The following is a 16,921-nucleotide window of genomic DNA, read 5'->3' on the forward strand; positions in this document are numbered from 1 at the left end:
TTTTTGATTACTTTAAATAACTTACGGCTTGTTCTAGATGTGGTGAGTGTTGCTAAGGCATTGTTAAGATGATTGTATTCGTCTTCGGCGATGGTGAGCCGTTGGGATTTTACGTTGTAAATGTCTTTTTTGGCCTAAAACAAAAACAAGAATTTAGTAACGTTATTTACCTGGAAAATTAAGGGTCAAAAAAAATTTAAATTATAACTGGATTTATCGACGACCTCGTAAAGGGGGGGCATTTTAAGCAGGACCTCGCGATGGAATCACGTGTTAAAACTTTTTTGTCACAACTTACAAATCCGTAAGGATATCGAGGTGCATAAACAGCGTTTCCTCTCCTATAAGCACCGGGTTCGAGGGGAATCCCCACGTCGGCAACGACGTAAGAAGCGGGAAGAGTGCTGTAAGCCGGTCGCGGATGAACATTTTTCGTTAATTTTTCAACGTCGAAGACACCGGGAAGCGTGTGGACCCGGAGGGCGTAGGCGTCGCTGTCGAGAGGAAGACGAACGTAGCACAAGGGCCACATCCTGTCCCTCTGGAGGGCCGTGTCGTACTGAAGAAGAGCCGAACGCGCGGGCCTCGTGGGGCCCCTCTCGAGTAGCGGCCTTGGAATGTCCTTCGCACCCCGAGGGGCATACGGGGACGAGAGGTTGGGCCCTCGGCCCGGGCCACTTCTCTAATTTCCGTGTGCATTCTTCTTCTTCTGCTTCTTCAACACCGAAAGCAGCTCAAGATATATTTATATTTTTTTATCACGCTCATCGAGATAAAATAAAATTTTTTAAAGAAAGTTGTAACTAAAATTGTGTATGTGCCAATTTTCACGTCATCATCAACGCAAATTTAGTCAGAGATGAGATTTATACAAAGTCGATAACGAAATTTTGTACTTTGAACTGTTTTTGTTAATTATAATTGAGTTAAAAATAGAAATTTGATTTTTTTTTGTATTTATAACAGAAAAAATTATTAATTAGAAATCAAAAATTTTGAACACTTCGTTATTGATATTAATAAATCAATAATTATTAATCGGTTCAAATTCTATTAATTTAGTGTTTTTATTTACAAAGTATATTGATTCAAAACAAATTTTTTTAGTTAGTTTATACCAGATTTAAAGTACTCTGTTATTATAAAAGATTATATCTAACAGATTAGCTATTGAGGATCAACTCATAATCATCTAATTAGATGATGAAATGAAATAAAATTAAATGAAATGAAAAGAAAGAGTTAATATCCTCAACCACGTTGTTTTCGGGGCAGCTGCGCATTCCAGAACGCGGACACAGGCGGAGGAACCGCGACGACGACGACGAAGAAATGGGTAAGGAGTTGTAGGGGAAGCGGGGGTGTATGAGAAGCTTGGTCCGAAGCAAAACAAAAGCGCGGGCCCCAAAACATATAATAACATTCGGCGAACGAAGAACGGACGGATGGACGAACAACCGAGGGGGCCGAGCTGAAGAGACAACGGGACGCTGGAAGAATGCGAGCGAGCGAGCGCCCCGGGAGGGGGCCGCTAATATGCTCTCGCGCGCGGAGTTATGGAATGCGGACCCGTCGTTGTGGGAGAAGAAGAGGCGGTAGCGGCACGCGCGCATTCTACCAAAAAGAATGTGTCATTTCTTGGGAAGATATAAAACGAAAATGTAATTTGTACGGATAAAAGAAAGTTATTTAATTTGAATTTGGTTGTTTGTGCATCTTCACGCAGTCAAATCGTTTATGCCATTGTTATTCATCGGACTTAATTCGTTGTCAACGGCTGGGGGGCCGCGCCCTACCGTACTAAATTCTCCCCATCGCATTCCACACATTCATACCAAGTTCTTTAAAAACCATCCCCTTTAAATCGTCTCAACACCAAAAAATAACACTCAAAACGTATTAAAAATAATTTTTCAACTTTGTTATATGTACTCTTCGCGTGCGTCCTAATATGTTGTTCCTCGGCTGTCTCTTTCCGTAACAACCTGTTGAGGCGAGCGGGACCCCCAGGCTTGGGTAGAAAGAAGGAAGAAGAAGGGGGGAAGAAGGTAAAAGATGATGATGAGGGAAGGAAGGGGGGACCATCGTCGTAAGCGGTGGAATGCGCGTTCGGCGCGCATCGGCGTCGATCGGTGGAATGCAATGCAACGGCGGGCCGCCGCTGGATCGTGCGGCGTAACACAGGTAGCTACTGCAACACAAGGATCCGTCCGATTTTCGCCCTCTCCCCCCCGCGCGAGCAGACCCCTCCGGTTCAGAGTCGGGCATCTGCGCGCGCGATCCAAGGGGGATTCGAAGAGTAACGACAGAAGGACCTCAGATGACAATCCCCATTAATTGTGTGCGCCCAAAGGAAATCTCGCAAAACTCAAAAGCGATTCTTAAAAATCAAAAACGGGCGACGAATGCGAATCCTTGCCTCGCATCGTTTTAGAGGGGCGGGGGCGGCGCGGTGGTACGATCGTTCGAAATTGGCGTCGCGAAGAAAAAGGCGACGCGGGCAACCTCGACATTCCGATGTTGGCACGAGCCGGCCCGCTCCCTCGCCCCTCCCACCCCCTCGGGGGCCCCGACCCGCTGCTGCTCACCGCCGCGTTTTGTTGTTTGTTTGCCCGAACTCTTCCCCTTCTCTCCCTCTCATCATCGTCCTCTCGTAGTTCTCATCTTCGCTTCTACTCTTCGCGCGAAACACCAAACAGCTACCGCTTCTTTAGATTACGAATAATCGTTTATGTATTACAAAAATTTAGACGTCTAAATGACTATTAAGTATTTTATACATAATCATATAAACGTGGTAGATTCTTGATAATTTTTTCTGTTAATCTAAAATTCAGCGAAGTACTTCAATTCAGAATCAGATTCAATGTTCTTCTCCTTTAATGTTTTAAGCTAAAAAATTATTGAAAAAGTTATCAAAGTAAAAATAGTGCTTCGAAGGATTTTCAAGACTATGTTCTTCATTGTAACAGTTGTATCATGTCATACCAATGGGCTACAGAAGACATTATAAGCACTGATATTGTGCTATCAATGCCGACAGATTTGACAGAATCACTACCAGTGATTAATGTTTGATATCAGATTGGATCGAAAATGAAAATTTTCTGGTTCAGGCAGATATTTGCATGTTCACAGATGGATCAAAAACGCCGGAAAGGGTCGGGGCAGAACTATACTGCCAGACACTTCGGATTAAGCAAGCTATAGCCTGGGTACGTACTGTACTGTATTTCAGGCGGAAGTATTTAGGCTATTGATATAGTGCTAAAATCCTTCTTGAGCGAGCGGTGAAGAACATGACAGTGCCATTTTTCTCAGATAATCAAGCCGCTCTCCAGGCGCTGCAAGCCGTGAAAACGGTGTCGGCTCTATTGGTAATGTAATGTAATACTGGAGCTAACGTTAGTACTAGAACTAACACTAAATCTAGAACTAGAAACATTTGGGTTTAACCGCACGTCTCTTAAGACGGCTAAACCCGAATGATTCTAGTTCTAGGTTTAGTGTTAATTCTAATTTTAGTACAATAAAAATATACAATCTTACGTTGAGTACTAACTAAAACTAGAACTAACACTAGACCTAGAACTAGAATGTTTCTATTTCTAGGTCTAGTGTTAGTTCTAGTTTTATTTCAATAAAAATGATTTTGATGTTTTTTGAAAAAGTTTCGATGTACTGCTAAAAAAACTTTCAGGTGTCAAAGTCAACTTTAATTTTATTATTATATTCGTACTCCTTATAAAATAACCGTTAGAATGAGTCCAAACTTGATGCATTTATCTCAAAAAACAAAAAAAAAGTTTGAATAAAAAATATTATACCTGAAGTATAATACAGGGTGCCCATTATGTATGGAATATACTATACCGGATGTGCCTCAGAAGTGGCTCACCCCAATGAGGTACTTGACGATCTCAGATATCTAGATTAATGGTAATGATTAATTTTTAGTAATAAACAATTTTTCCATTTTTCTCAAAAATTTTCTGATGTAAGGATACAAAAATTTTACGCCATCGTAAAGAAAAAAGTAATCTTTATCATTCTGAATTAAAAACAATTGAAGGCAGTCTTATTATGGCAAATAAAATATTAAACAACTTTTGTATAAAATGTTTTTTATAAAGTTGATACCTACCAAGATATATACTATATTCCATACATAATGGGCACCCTGTATATTATGAAATACATAAATATTAATACCAACCTTAATTTTTAAGATTTTTTCTTATATTTTCGATAAATTTTAAATGTATGTATCATGTTTGGATTCATTTTAAAGGATTTTTAATAAAGATTGCAAATATGTCAAATTTGACATTGACTTTTCTAACCGGAAGTTGACCAAATATGCAAACTCACACTAGCATTAGCGTTGTCTTAGAATAACATAGTGAAAAACATAGTCTTAAAACACCAAAGCAACAATTTCCAACACACACAAATACATATGCTTTGGTGCTTTGGATGAATGATAACCAGAAGCAATAAAAATCTTATAAGTTTTTTCTGCACGTCAAAGATACTCAAATTTGTTTCTCAGTTCTTCATATTTGTTCTTGTTTTTGTTCAGCTATAATTACATTTTCATTATCGGGTTCTGTATCTTCCAATATCTTCGCATTTGAAATCATATTTACCATATCCGGAGGAAGTTCAACAATATCATGAAAATTAGGGTAACTCAAAATCATCTTTTAATTCTTGTTGAGTGCATTTTTTTGTAAATTCTTAAAATACCACTGGAAATATGTAAAGCGCCTTTCACACGATCAATATATATTGTCAATAACTAAGTATTGACAATATTATTGAACGTGTGAGGAAAAAGATTGACATATTGTCAATATTAAAAATATTGATGGGGTGGTTTGACGAAAACGAAAATATTCGATATATTGGCAATAAATATTGACAGTCTGAGAGAGATATTGACAATCCTACATTAGTAGGATAAAATAACCATTAGAATAAGTCCAAACTTGACGCATTTATGTCAAAAAGTTAGAAAAAAAATATTAAACCTGAAGTTCGTAACAATGAAGTTAGCAAAATATAATAAATATATTATGAGATACATAAATATTAATACCAACCTTAATTTTTAAGATTTTTTCTTATATTTTCGTTTTTGTGACAAATTTTAAATATATGTATCATATTTGGATTTATTTTAAAGGATTTTTAATGAAGATGTCAAATTTGAAATTGACTTTTCTAACCGGAAGTTGACCAATATGCAAACTTACACTAGCATTAGCATTGTCTTACAATTTCCAACAAACACAAATACATTTGCTTTGGTATTTTGGATGTATAATAACCAGAAGCAATAAAAATCTTATTGTTGCTCAATTCTTCATATTTGTTTTAGTTTTTGTTCAGCTATAATTACATTTTCATTATCGGATTCTGTATCTTCTAATATCTTCGTATTCGTAATCACATCTACCATATCCGGAGGAAGTTCAACAATATCATGAAAATTAGGGTAACTCAAAGTCTTCTTTTAGTTCTTGTTAAGTGCATTTTTTTGTGAATTCTTAAAATACTACTGGAAATAATTAAGAAATAATGATTTTAATGAATATAACGTTCTCACGGTGTAATAAGATTATAAATTTGAAAATAAAATGTCTTCATTAGATTTCTTATATGCACTTTCGTAATTGCAAATTAGTTTTTGCTGTGTAATGTGAGAACATTGTAACTAACAACGAATATGTCTTGTAAAGAGATAGGGGGAAAATGTAAAGTGTGTGATTTTTAATTTTTTTCTATAGTATGTATGCTGTTATAGCGCGGCATCGTCCGCGTTCCGTCCCGTACGATCTGATGCATACCCGAGGGGCAGCCATGCGTGATTTGTGAGGCATACGTTGGAATGCGAACATTGTCTGGCCGGGAGGGAGTGGCCGCGGCCGAATAAGGCCCGAAGGACTCGGCAATTTACCGAAACTCCTATCCTGAACAGAACCGACTCTCAAACTCCACTACTCACTCACCTCCAGTACGTACTGGGCGATCTCCAGGTAATCCCGTAACATCGCTTCCTGAATCGCGCGCCATTCCTCCCTTGGATCTTCCAATTGCGTGGTCTCTAAAAAAATAGAAAAAAAAAACATTTTAATTTTCAACAATCTTTGTAAAGCAATAAAGTTGTTATGGTATGTCAAGTTGGTTGCCTAAAGAGTTGGGGAGAATTTGAAAAGGAGAAGCAGCTACAACGTACGGCAAAAGGTGCATAACATTAGAGGAATGCGCCCGAGGCCTTGGCGTTTCTATCTGCGCGAACATAACTTATTAAGAGATGCCTTACGAGTCAATGTCAACCGGGATGAGTGTTTACACGGTGCCTTATTAACTGTAGAGGGCGTGCGCGGCGCTGCGCAGGAATGCGACCTCGCGGCTACAAAACCGCAACCGAGTCGTCCGTTTTTATTGCCCCCGGAGTGTACGCCACGTTTTCGATCGATCATTTACCGTGATACTATAAAAGTTCAACCTAAAAAAATAAAAGCTTCCTTTTATTCCCTATTAAAAAAAAAAGAGACAAAAAGAAATCGAAAGTTAATCCCAATTTTGATTTTAACATCACTTTATTATTATTATTTTATTTGATAGTATTAAAGATAGAGATAGTATTCGATTAAAGTTGTGAATGAAACTCGACCCCAACCTAAGAAGAGATTGCGTCGTTGCCGTCGTTAAGCTAGAAGCCGTCGACTCGAAATCCGTTACTATATCCGCAAAACATTTATTATCCCGTAGAACCGAGGCGCGTTGCGCTTAGAAAAACGGTAAGAACGATTGCGGATCCCGCGTTCTCACCAACTCGGCAAGAAGAACTAAATCGCGACCGAGCAAAAAAGACTAATTACGCTAGGCGAATGAGTCCCGAGTATCGAAGCAGACGATGATTAGTACCGAAACCGTGACAAATAACAAATTACTTCTTTTCATATATTATTAAGGCATTTTCTCAATATAAATATATTTTTAAATCATTATCATCATCCTTTGTAGCGTATATAGCCACGCGTTGGAATTTTATCATAAAAGTGTTATCTCTCGCCATGGCAAACATTCATCGATACATACTTTGTAGTATCGATATCGCGCGTTTCTTAATGACATTCCGCTGCGGTGACATCACCAGGTGCACCTTCGGACAACGACGACGACGACGACGACGCACGCACCACGCTTTATTAAAACCATAGTAGAAAGTGTTTTTAAACAACAATATGCCGGCCGCGTACGCGGAATGACTCTCACCTATACCATATGGCGTTGCAAAATCGTTGTTACATTTTCGCGACAGCGACATGTAAATCTCTACACAAATATTTTTAGTATGTTAGAACGTGTTCTGAATACAACAATGAACGCAAATTTTATTGTTAATATAGTATGGTTGTTGTAATGCTTTGAATAATTGGGTATTGTGTGGGATTCTACAAAAACTATTTTCTTAGTATTTAATTATGATGACCAGAAATTAAGCAACAACAAAAAAAAAACACGAGAATATAGATTTTGCTTTTTTAAAAAACTGTTCTGTTTATATATATGCAGAAAGAAGAATAAGGAGCTGCATGTAAAGAATCTGAATCGAATTATGAACCATGGTTGGGGATTTCTGATGGTGTACAGCCCTTTTCTGCTGCTATACCAGAATTTGGCAGCAACTGACGTTTCTACTAAGATAAGGAGTCAAACACATAGCTTACAAATTATGTTTCTGGATTTGATGTAATTCCAATTTTTGCTTCCAACACATTCACCAAGCACAATTTGGACAGTTTTGTGGCTATTAACACAGTGCTCGGTTGCTATATACTAATTACGCCTTCCTCAAGAGTGGTTACGCTAATATGGCATGAACGGATATCATGAGTTATATATAAAGAACAGTAAAAAAACGACTTCCAAATGCTCCCAGTAACGTTTAATACGTCCTAACATCTATCTCTCAATACTTTACGTTGATACCGGTTTTTAGATGCATCCGAAACCAGCACATCCAATGAGGCTGACATCAGCTCCTGAAGGTTCAAAAAGTGCCCCAAATACCTGTTATATTATAATATTCTCTAAATAGATTATAAATTTAAAGATTCCAATATGTTCCGAATGTCTGTCAATGCATCTCAATGGTTTACAATTATTAGGGTTGTCTCAATTGATATCTTATACATTTATTAGCTTCCAAATACTTCCGTGGCGTTTAGGACATTTCAAAGTCTTCTACTATTAAATCTAAACACCTTTCGTCATTATTAATGTCAGTTGCTCCCAAAACCTTTCGCGTTTAAAATAATTTTTCTCAGTATAAACAATATGACTCTGAAAAGCTTTCAATAGCAAGTGATAAGTTGGTACTATTGAATTGCTACAGTTTTAAAGGTCCCAGTTGCTCCAAATATCACCATCATTTGGTTCCATTATACTGTAATGTTTCCCACTCACCTCGGATAGTATCAATGATGAGGGAGTGCTCGAAATATCTTTTGCTTATAATGGTATAATATAAGATAATATATATAATATAATGCTATAATTATAATTTGTCTCCAGAGGATTACTATACATAGCAATAACCCCTTTCCCCAGCCTCCCCCGGCTTACTCTTCGTTTCCTCGTTGCCACCAACTCCACCAATCTATTTACTTCCTCCGCCATCTCCCCCAGCATCTGTCTCCAGTCCATCACCTCCTCCCTCAACTCACTACACACCACCAGAAAGTGTAAAGACTCCCTGCCCGTCCAATATCTATTCTATCGATACCTTTCCTTTATCTCCGTTCTTTTCTCATGCATTCCCGCATCCCTATCCCTGCCCTCCAGTTGTCTCTACATCTTAATCCCATCCTCCCTCTCTTTTCCTGCCACCTCTTCCGTTGAATACCCCACCGTTCTGGACTATTCCACCCTTTCTCGCTGCCCACAACGACTCATTCGTACTTTAATCTCTCTGCGGCACTCCCCCAAGATGTTACAACACAACCCAACCTTCATTTCTTCTCCTCGGATTATATACCCCGGCGTCTCATCCTCTAACAGCCCTTGCTCCCCGCATCCCTATATCTCCATCCCATACATCATAACGCTTTTTATCAAGCTCTCAAACATTATTCTCCTTTTTCCCACATCTCTCACTTTCACTGCCATCATTAAATCATTTTTGTATATTGTACATTTTTACTACAGGGTCCGGCAAAATGATCTCCCACATTTTGCAACACCACTGTGCTCGTATCACTGAAGAGAGGGAGAGTTTAGCGTATTTGGTTGGTAGCTCACGCCTTGCCACTTCAGTTGTCGTCATGAATTGGACGTGCCTTCATTATCGAAACATTTATGAAAAGTAACGAATCTGTAATTACAACGCAAAGAACTTTTCGTACTCACTTCGTGCTTCGTAGACATGATCCGGTTCTATATCAAAAAATAATACCGTTGTGGGTTTCAATTCTAGAGCCACAGGTTCACCCTTAAAAAGAAAATCAACTGGTAGACTCAAAAGTGCTCTGACACCTGAAAATGTTGCAGCTGTAAGAGAAGCGGTTGAACGATCTCCTACCCGTCCATCTGCTAAACATGCCTCTGCTTTGCGTTTGTCAGATCGTTCTGTGAGAAGCATTTTACACGCCGATCTGAAATTCCACCCATACAAAATGATGATTGTGCAAGAACTTAGTGAATGGGACTGGAAAAATTGCAGAGTATGTTCCAACGATATTCTTCAAAACGTCCCACAAAATGCTATTTTGATAACGAGTGACGAAGTTCAATACAGCAATACGTCAGCAATTACAGGAATATTCACGAGCAGCAATATGCCAAGAAATTACAGGAATATCGCCCCAAATTGCTGGTCGAGTGATGGAAACTTTCAGAAATCAGTATATCGAAAAAAATGGTCGCCACTTCGATTCTGTAATTTTCAAAATAAAAACAAATGGCATAGCATACATTTTCAGTTAATAAATAAAAAGTTTAAATAGCAGTACAATGCCGTTTTTATTAAAGATTAAAATGTGGGAGATCATTTTGCCGGACCCTGTAGTTTGTATTCTAAGTATGTGTACTTCCTTGATCAGTCCTCCTTCTAACCCCTTTACAAAATTCCATCATGTTCGTTTTGTTTCCGTTCAACTCCAAATTCTTCCCCCTTAAATACCTTTCCAGAGACCACATCATTACCCCCATCTCATCCACCTCTCTCGCGATCACTACCAAGTCATCGACATACTATCAGTATGCCTTCTATGTCTGCAGTGTATAAAACAAACAAGGCTAGACTAAGCGGATATCCCTGCCTCAATCCTCTTGTCGACCAAAACATTTCGTTTAGTTCTTCTCGCACCTTTATTCTCTTGCTTATAAAAATACCCAGTTGCGAATTGATTGCTTCTCAGTATCTTGCGGTGTCCCGAAAATAATTAAGAATGACTCTCAATACATCCCAATATTTTCCACCAACTCCCAATTACACCATAGGACACACAATTACTTCAAATTTGTCTTAATAACTCGTAACCAATAATGAGTAAGAATGGCTCACAATATCTTACTCGCTATTAAGAGGAATAGGATTCTTATTGGTCTCTGTATCTTAGCAATATTCTTAAAGACGCCAGGAAACTAACTTAAATGAACTCCTAAAACGTACTAGGAGCAAATTTCTTTTGGTGGAAATCGTTTGTTTCTAATGAGCAAACAAGTATATAGCCGTAATTGAAAGGATTTGTTTCTTCAATAGATTTACTCTGATTATGACTACGCTAATGCTTTAAAAATTAAGGAAGCGTCAACATAATTCGAGACTCTAATTAGAGGAAAATGCAACATGTAGTATGGATTTCCTTAATTAACATAACCTAGAATCCAATACTTTAGAAATGATCTTTTAAGTTATTATTTTGCAATAATTAAAGCTTACCATTAACATGATTGATATAGTAGTGTCCGATTTGGCCATCGTAGGCTTCCTCCCAGCCAACGGGCAACTCGTTCCCAATGCAATCCGCGAATGTCTGCGGTTTCGTAAACCTGTAACAACGAAAGAAGAACGAAACGTGAAAAATGTGTATAGAGTAGTGTGTAGTAGTTGTGTTTCTTAGCCTCTCCTCTTTTATACCGTTACGACGACGACGACTACGACGAAGTTAATGGGCAGCGGCCGGTGGCGCCACCTATTAGCTCTTGCCGGCGATACCGCCGGGAGCAGGTGAGCCGATCGCGGATTCTTGAGCAAAAGGTCAACATATGCGTGTGCGAATGAATAGTCGACCGAGTTCAACTCTTCGGGTGTTCATGTATTGAAGATGGAAGACGCGTTTTTTAATCGATTTGATGAAATCCGCGCGTGAAGATTTTGATACATTCCTCGACGGTGTTTTTATGTGATAGCAACACCGGAAAACGCCGACATCGAGGTGGTCATAAAAAACGACATTCCGCGGTTGGGACCGATTTTCACTTGGTGAAAATTGAGTTAGATATATAAAAATAACTTTTGATGATTCCTATTAAAAATATTTTTGGTTGTAATTTCGTAAATGGTTTGATAGGCAATTTTTTATTTGAAATTGCTCAATTGGTGTGAGTAACAGGAAATCTGTCGATGCAGGCGCGATTTTGGAGTCGTTATTCGGTTTATAAACAGTAATCGAAACCGTTTAATTGCGAATTTCTCTCCGTACCAACGTGAGTCACGTAGTTTACCACGTTCCTAAACACGAATTCGATTCTATAGAAAATAAATAACAAAATAAAAAATGATTGGGTTTTCGATTGAAAGGGAATTTGAAAATATTTATTGCTTATCACACCCCTGTGAGTCAGAGTTAATTTTTCAATCATTTAATTCAACTGAATCGTTTATCAGTAACCCGAATAGAACGCAAATCTGGGACTCGTTTTTTTTCCTTTTTGATACGCCTTGATAAGAATGGAATGCATGATAGTGCTCCCGCCGAATAATCAGTTATTGACATTACCCGACTTGGTTATATCGTTTGGTTATAAATAAATTGTTTTGGATTTGTATTTTTTTATTTTTCGTTATCGACGCAAAATTGACGTAAAACCCTTTTTAGCAGTGTAACTAAAAATATCAAAGATATATCAAACGTAAGAAATATTTCTTATCCTTTCTCATACGATTGACGTAACATATTTTGATAAAACAAACTGAATAACATGTTTAGAAAATAAATTTGAAGATTTTTGGTTGCGCATTAAATATATTAATATCTTATAAGTAATAGAAAACAATAGATGGCGCTAATATACAACATCAAAAAGCTATATATATATTTATTCCAAATTAGTAGCAAACATTTTTGGCTAAAAGAATGCGATGATATAGAAATCGTTTATAAAAATAAAAATGTTATAGAAGTTGGCTAGAGAATAGAGAAAGATGAGAATTAACCTTGAAATTTTTATTGCAAAACTTGGAATGCGCCTAAAAATAGTGCGTTTTGTGTCGGTTAACTCGAACGACGACCACGAAAACAAAAACCTCGATAGGTTAAGGTTACTTAAGTATACCAATTTTCTTCCTTATAATTTAATAAATTCCAAGCTTTTGAGTATTTTACGAAATCTTATCGTGCCACTTAAAGATAATAATTTTTGTAAAAGAATCAACCTTACGAAATAGTTTATATTAAATATTAGAACCAAAACTAGGAAACCACGTTAGAAAGTATACGAGACTCGTTTAAATCTACCCACAACTCTGTTCTTATATAACTAATTAATCGTTGTCACGTAATAAATAAATTAGCAAATACATAATAAAAAGTATGTAAACATAGAAAACTGATTTAATGCAATCAAATTTTTCGACACTTCCTGTGTCATCATCTTCTGTGTGTATCTCCGAAGGAATTTCGAATGGTCAAATACGCTGATGATCCAAAAGAGGGGGTCCCCCGCAAGACAAGAAGACGCGAGTGAGAGAGTCTATTTTTATCCGGACTGAGAGCCACTCGTGCACTTGTTGGGTTTCCAATTTTAGAAGCCGAATTCCGCCCGTCCGTCGTCGACCGGTCGCCCCGCTGTCCCCGGATCCGGCCCATTCAAGCGGATGGTGCGGAGACCCGCGGGTCCAGGGGGCCTCGGGCACATTCCGGGCGTATTTTCGTTTTTGGCCCATAAGGCAATAGCGAGCGGCGCATTCTCCGCATAGCGACCCACGCGACGATTTATTTTCGGGATCGCGATTGTAAAAATATCTTTCTGGATTCTCAATACTTCCTTCGTCTTGTTTAGATCGATAGATGAAAACAAATTTTTCCTTTTTTGAAAAGTAATTTAATATTCTTAACAATTTTGAGCATGTCTAACGATTTTTATTATTATTTATTAAATTAATTATTAATCTTCATCAAAATCCATTTAATTTGATACCAAACACGACATATTTTAAACAAAAACTAAACGTTGGAAATAGAGTTTATCTCGAAAAATTGAGATACTCGTCCTAACTAAATATCAAGTTAATAACTTTATTCGTTAGGAACTCTTTAATTTAATACCAAACACGACCTATTTGCCACAAGAATTTTAAATATTTCGGATTTTTAGAGATTTATCTCGAACATTAAGATACTTACTATGATTTTTAACGTTTAAATCAACTCTCTTCACGCCATGTTAATACAGCGGCTTGATATATTGGAGCCCTAACCCAACTACGCGCGATTAGAAGAACTAAAACATTGGAGATAGAGTTTATCTCGAAAATTGAGATATCTCATCTTAATTGAATATCAAGTTAGTAACTTTATGGTTAGGAATTCTTTAATTTAATAGCAAACACTATCTATCTATTTGCTTATCTATCTACACACGATCTATTTGCCCCAAATATTTTAAATACTTAAATGAGATTTTTAGAGATATATCTCGAAAATTAAGATACCTACTACGAGATTAAACTCTCTTCACGCCATGTTAATATATGGGTTTGATATATTCGAGTGCCAACCTAACCCCACATGATTAGAAGAACTAAAACATTGGAGATAGAGTTTATCTCGAAAATTGAGATATCTCATTTTAATTGAATGTCAAGCTAGTAACTATATGGTTAGGAATTCTTTAATTTAATCCTAAAGACGATCATATTTATATTTGGGATTTTTAAAGATATATCTCGAAATTAAGATATCTACTATGATATTTAATGTTTAACCATCTCTTCACGCCATTTAATACGTCGGCTTAACATACTCAAGTGCCAACCCAACCTCGCGCGTTTAGAAGAACTAAAACATTGGAGATGGAGTTTATCTCGAAAAATTGAGATATCTCATCTTAACTGAATATCAAGCTCGTAACTTTATGGTTAGGAATTTTTTAATTTAATACCAAACACGATCTATTTGCCACAAAAATTTTAAATAAATGAGATTTTTAGAGATATATCTTGAAAATTAAGATACTTACTATATTTGATGTTTAAATGAACTATCTTCGCAATATATTAATACATGAGATTGATATACTCGAACCCAACCCAACCTCCAGCGATTAGAAGAACTAAAATATTGGACATAGAGTTTATCTCGAAAAATTGAGATATCTCATCCTAACTGAATATCAATTTAATAACTTTATTGGTTAGGAACTCATAAATTTAATATCAAACTCGATCTATTTGCCACAAAATTTTAAATAATTGGGATTTTTAGAGATATATCTCAAAAATTAAGATATTTACTATGATATTTAATGTTTAAATTAATTCTCTTCGCGACATGTTAATATATGGGCTTGATATATTCGAGCCTCAACCCAACCCCACGCGATTAGAAGAATTAAAACATTAGAGATGGAATTAATCTCGAAAAATTGAGATACCTCATCATAACTGAAGCTAATAATCCATAAATAACCATCCTAAGTAATCCTAAATAAGACTAAATCATCCTAAATAACCTAATTATTTTATTGTATTTGCCACAAAAAATTAAATTATTTATTAGAAAAACTAAAACATCGGAGATTTTGAAGTTTATCTCGAAAAATTGAGATATCTCATCCTAACTTACTATCAAGTTAGTCACTTTATTGGTTAAGAACTCTTTAATTTAATCCTAAACACGATTTACATTTATATCTATATTTGGGATTTTTAGAGATATATCTCGAAATTAAGATATCTACTATGATATATAACGTTTAAACCATCTCTTCACGCCTTTTAATACATCGGCTTAATATACTCAAGTCCCAACCCAACCTCGCACGATTAGAAAAATTAAAACATTGGAGATGGAGTTTATCTCGAAAAATTGAGATATCTCGTCCTAACTGAATATGAACTAAGTTTATTGGTTAATTATACTAACATTATTGGTTAAGAACACTTTAATTTAATACCAAATATAATCTATTTGTCACAAAAAATTTAAATATTGGAGATTTTTAGAGATATGTCTCAAAAATTAAGATCCATACTAACAATAAGATATTTATATAAATAATAATAAATATATGATAAATTTAACGTTTAATTATTTCTTTTTACCTTTCGATAAATGTGGTGAAAACGATGTATTAAAAAGATTTTTTTTTTATATCTCAATTTCTATCTTTAATCTTTATCTCTAATTTTTTTTTTATCGAAACCACATCGTGTTTGGTATCAAATTTTAGGATTTTTAATCGCGATGACTATGGTGTATAGGAACCTATGTTTAAAGCAAGTTTCCTCATGTCATGTTAATACATGGGCTTGATATACTCGTGACCTAACACAATTAGTTAAGGGTTTATGAAAAGCTGTAAAATATTTTTTTTTTGTTTCAAATAGTTTATCGTCGCCGCATAAGAAATTTGAACTTGCGAAATTCAAATTTGCCACACCTCGTAAATAATCGCGATCGACGTGGAATGCATAAACACCTGTCGCGGTCAAATAAACAAAACCTGAGAACGAAACGCCGTTTTCTATAAACCGAAACGAAACCGTGTGGCCCCCTCGATTTATAAAACTATTCCAAGAATTTACGACAAAATGCATACTCTCGCTTTAAATATCTATGGGAAAGAGATAAACTTTTTAATCGGACGACCACGTTTCCGGGAAACTTGTGTAACAAGCGCCACCGATATCTTTTTTTATTCCTTTTTGTGCTATTTAACCATATTATTTTTGTGTCATTTATTTATTAGTGTATTATTTGGTGTGTTCGCGATAAAGAGCAATTATCCGGAATGACGAGTACGACGGGAAAACTACGTCGAGTGGTCCGTGGAAAAATCGTACGCCCCTTAATTAAGGCGCGTTCCCACGGACGAGCGCAGAGAGGAGACTGTAAATCGTGCACGCATAGGTGAACGCGAGGTATGCGGCCGTTATGAGCCGTTTGTTTCGTTACTCGAGCGATTTTTTTTTCATTTTTGATATAATGATGAAAGCTAATAGTTATAACGTTTCTATAATTTTTATGATCTGCGTATTGATTAATTATAACGTTTATATAAGAATTTGAATAAGGTATCAAAAAAAAATTGTATACGGTTCATTTAGAATTGAAAATTAGTTATTTTGAATAAAAAGATGGACAGATGTCTTTGTTCGTAGTGGATTGATGATGATTCAGTAGAAAGGCATGATCGAAATGTTTTACGTAATCCGCCGTAGAGCGTATTTTTAATTGTAATTCTGACCTTGGTATATCGGCAATTGAACGAACCAGAAACCGTATGTTCTCTCTCTCATTCTCCCTACAACTTGTCGAGAGTTAATTTTTAAAACTCGATCATTTCTACTTGCAAATAAATCAATAAAATGTATTAATAATAACAAAAAAACGTTAATCGGAATGTAAGTTAATCTAATTTGACATTCGTTCACGATAATGATAATAACCTCGGGATTCTA

General features: G+C 36.4%; 1 protein-coding gene across 2 annotated transcripts in view; it reads right to left on the reverse strand.

The window, feature by feature from the left end:
• Positions 1–16,921, reverse strand: part of LOC111415972 (WW and C2 domain containing protein kibra) — a 30,636-nt gene that overhangs the window by 4,895 nt on the left and 8,820 nt on the right. Inside the window, exons 2-4 of one of the 2 annotated variants that reach the window (XM_023047889.2) lie at positions 10,958–11,067; positions 6,015–6,109; positions 26–134 (exon numbers count right to left, since the gene is read on the reverse strand). In XM_023047889.2, the coding sequence (XP_022903657.2) occupies positions 26–134; positions 6,015–6,109; positions 10,958–11,067 (314 nt within the window). Of the gene's footprint in view, positions 1–25; positions 135–298; positions 557–6,014; positions 6,110–10,957; positions 11,068–16,921 lie in introns of those variants that run through there. The other variant, XM_023047894.2, reaches the window with a different exon arrangement.

The sequence above is a fragment of the Onthophagus taurus genome, chromosome 11 (assembly GCF_036711975.1).
Source record: "Onthophagus taurus isolate NC chromosome 11, IU_Otau_3.0, whole genome shotgun sequence".
NCBI classification, from domain to species: Eukaryota; Metazoa; Arthropoda; class Insecta; order Coleoptera; family Scarabaeidae; genus Onthophagus; species Onthophagus taurus.